General features: G+C 53.4%; 1 protein-coding gene across 2 annotated transcripts in view; it reads right to left on the bottom strand.

The window, feature by feature from the left end:
- Positions 1-785: 785 nt before the first annotated feature.
- Positions 786-2,869, bottom strand: part of LOC113204482 (uncharacterized) — a 3,562-nt gene continuing 1,478 nt past the window's right edge. The window contains exons 2-5 of one of the 2 annotated variants that reach the window (XM_026419654.2): positions 2,340-2,553; positions 2,090-2,220; positions 1,894-2,007; positions 786-1,720 (exon numbers count right to left, since the gene is read on the bottom strand). In XM_026419654.2, coding sequence (XP_026275439.2) covers positions 948-1,720; positions 1,894-2,007; positions 2,090-2,220; positions 2,340-2,515 — 1,194 coding nt within the window. In that variant the 5' untranslated portion in view covers positions 2,516-2,553 and the 3' untranslated portion in view covers positions 786-947. Of the gene's footprint in view, positions 1,721-1,833; positions 2,008-2,089; positions 2,221-2,339; positions 2,554-2,869 lie in introns of both variants that reach the window. The other variant, XM_026419653.2, reaches the window with a different exon arrangement.

Genomic DNA, 2,869 nt, shown 5'->3' on the forward strand with positions numbered 1-2,869 from the left:
AATGTCACACTGCAGGTATGCAACTGAATAAATTCATACACCTGCAAATGTTTGAATATGGCCATTCACACACTTGGGGACGCGTAAATGGCTACCTTCCAAACGTACAAATCTCTATTCGCTCACCTACAAGCGTTTAAATATTCCGTCGCACCTAGAGATATCTTGGTCACACGCCTGCATGTGTGTGATATTTTTCACTCACTTGCAGGTGAGCGACATTCGTACACATGGATTTTCAGAGTGGAAGCGTTCCAAGACCAAGATCTCATAACATCGTTGACTCTACCCCAAAATACAGGGTGGTCCATAGACCCCTTCCTTTATTTTGCTTATGCTGTACCCGACTGTACCGCATGCAGGCGTGCGGGCTTGCCTCACCATGAGTAGGCAACCCGCCCACACGACTGCATGCGGTACAGTATAAGCAAAATAAAGAAAGGTGTCTGTGGACCACCCTGTATACAGATCTCATCTGAGTCTCCCATCTTCTTCACTTCAATTCACTTTCCAGGAAGGGTTACAACCGCACCTTTGTTCTACTGAACTGGGACCTGGCCACCCGTGACGTCACGTCACGTCACGTGCCCCCGAGGGGATGCGCGGCGCGCCTGCTTTTGAAAATGAGTTGTAAAAGTTTAAGCAACGAGAACGATTTGCGAGTTTACGTTGCAAATACTATGCTTTGTTTCGCGCCCGCAAAACAAACGTGAATGTGTGTGCATGTGCGTACGCGTTTGTTTGTTTTTCAATATGAAGATGAGGGAAATAGTTAACCAATTAAGTTCATGAAACATTTCCTTCTATAATTAAATAAAGAAAATAATATATATTACTTTGATCGCAGAATCAGCATTCTTTGTCTTCATTGACTAGATCATTAAAACAAAAAGGTTCTTGACATCACAGAATATGGGTAAAAATTCACAACTTGCAGTTTAAAGACTCTATACGGATGTTCCAGAACTGTGTTCCTCGAACTGATCCGCTAGTTCTTCGATAGACTGACCGGCCAGATGCATCATTTGAAACAGTTTTTTTAAAGTCCGCAGCGGTACCAGCTGCATGTGCACCGAGTCCACGTGGTCTTGGAGCTCCTCCTCAGAGTCGAACACCGACTGACAGGTGGGGTAGGTCGGGCAACGAAGCTCCGCGTCCGGCTCGTCCGGCTCGTCCGGCTCGTCCAACACGACCAAGGGTGGCGGCACTGCTGGCGGCGCCTCAATGACTTCCACAGAGGGCGGGCGCGGCGGTGGCTCTTCGAGTTCGACTACCTCGACCGACGGGCGACGGGGCGGTGACTGCAGCCGTCGCGCCGTGGCTTCGTTGGTGACCACCACGGAGAGCCGACGTGTAGGTGTGCGGTCTTCAGACTCGATCCTGATTGACTCGTCGCCAGCGAGACCGACGGGTCCAGTTGGCAGCCTCTGCCTGCTCTGCCCCTCGCCTCCCGGGGCCGCCGAGCTCGAGGTGGCAGGCTGGACGCCGGCTACCTCCGCCAACGGGGCTGTCTGCTCGGGCACTTCCCTGCCCGGCTGTTCCTGCCCCTGTTGTTTCAAGGCCGCCAGCCACTTCCGTTTGGCCAGCAACGACCTGCAGCGCGCAGAGCAGGTGCACTTGGCGTGAGGGCAGTCGTCGGACTGACGGTGGTACTTGGGCTCTCCGTGGGCTCGACACAACCGGCACGCACCTCGACTCGACGCGGTCGTGTCCTCGGCACCTGGGTGAAGGAGACGGGCACATTGGTTTTGAGGAGAGCAAGGAATTCTCTGTACATTGAGTATACCGTCACCGACAGAGGTGCAGATGTACCAACACACCGGACCCACATACCCGCCACCAAATTTAAAGCGGCCGTCTGCCTTGGTGCCATCCGCTGTTTTATCTGCTTACTCTTGTGGTCAGCGGGTACTGTCACCAGGAACTCGAGGCACGGGGCCGCCACTGGACCGCTGGCAGCACCAACGCCGGGGCCTACCGGGGCCGAGTCCAGTGTGAGGACTGGGACTGAAGAGGGAAAACAAATTCAAAACATAAGTGAAAGGAAGAAAACGTCAAAGAACAGAAACAGTTCCACAATTCGGCTTACCGCAGATGAAGGATGTTGCCGGGGTATTCGTGGTGTTTGTAGGTGTGTTGGAGCCAGAACCCGGAGCCGGAGCCGGAGCCGGAGCCAGAGTGGGAAGAGTGCGCTGAGGGCGAGCGGAGGCCCGGCAATCGCTAGAGAAAGGTAAAACAATGTGCAGTTAGACTAATAATTCCATTACAATTTAGGGGATCAATGAAATAGTAGAAGTTGACTCTTCTGCGAAAATTTTGTTATCTCGGGTATAGGGTACCTTTTCTGGTTTCGTTTGTTGTACTTCCTTGTCAATATCGTACACTGGACACATTTGCAGTCTTGGAAAGGGCAGTTGTGTCCCTTCCTGAAAACCACCTTCTCGTGTTTCAAGCACCGCAGGCACCTGCGCGTTTGAGGGGTGCGCTGCTCCGAGGTCTCCGAGGGTGGCGCCATCACGCCCTCACCGGCGCGAGGCGATTCGGGACCTGGACCTGGTTGGGGCAGAGACGCCTCAGTCAGACGAAGGTCAGACTCCCACGGAATACTTAGGTAGCGCGTCAACATAAAGTGATATGGGTCATTTAAAAGTTCAATGGGGTCTGTCGGCCAAACTGTACGAAGCGAGTTCACGTATGGGGGGTGGGGCGATGCACTGTCGGTTGCCTACATACAGGGGTTTTGTGGTGCAAATTGCCTACCTTTCAGGCGGCTCTCTAGAGACGGGGCAATTGCTCCCCCCCCCTCCCCGTTAATCCGCGCCTGTGACGTGCCCCCGCCCGTTGTTCCGTGACACCATACAGGTGGAAA

The sequence above is a fragment of the Frankliniella occidentalis genome, unplaced genomic scaffold, assembly GCF_000697945.3.
Source record: "Frankliniella occidentalis isolate FOCC.00 unplaced genomic scaffold, Focc_3.1 Scaffold21, whole genome shotgun sequence".
NCBI lineage: Eukaryota > Metazoa > Arthropoda > Insecta > Thysanoptera > Thripidae > Frankliniella > Frankliniella occidentalis.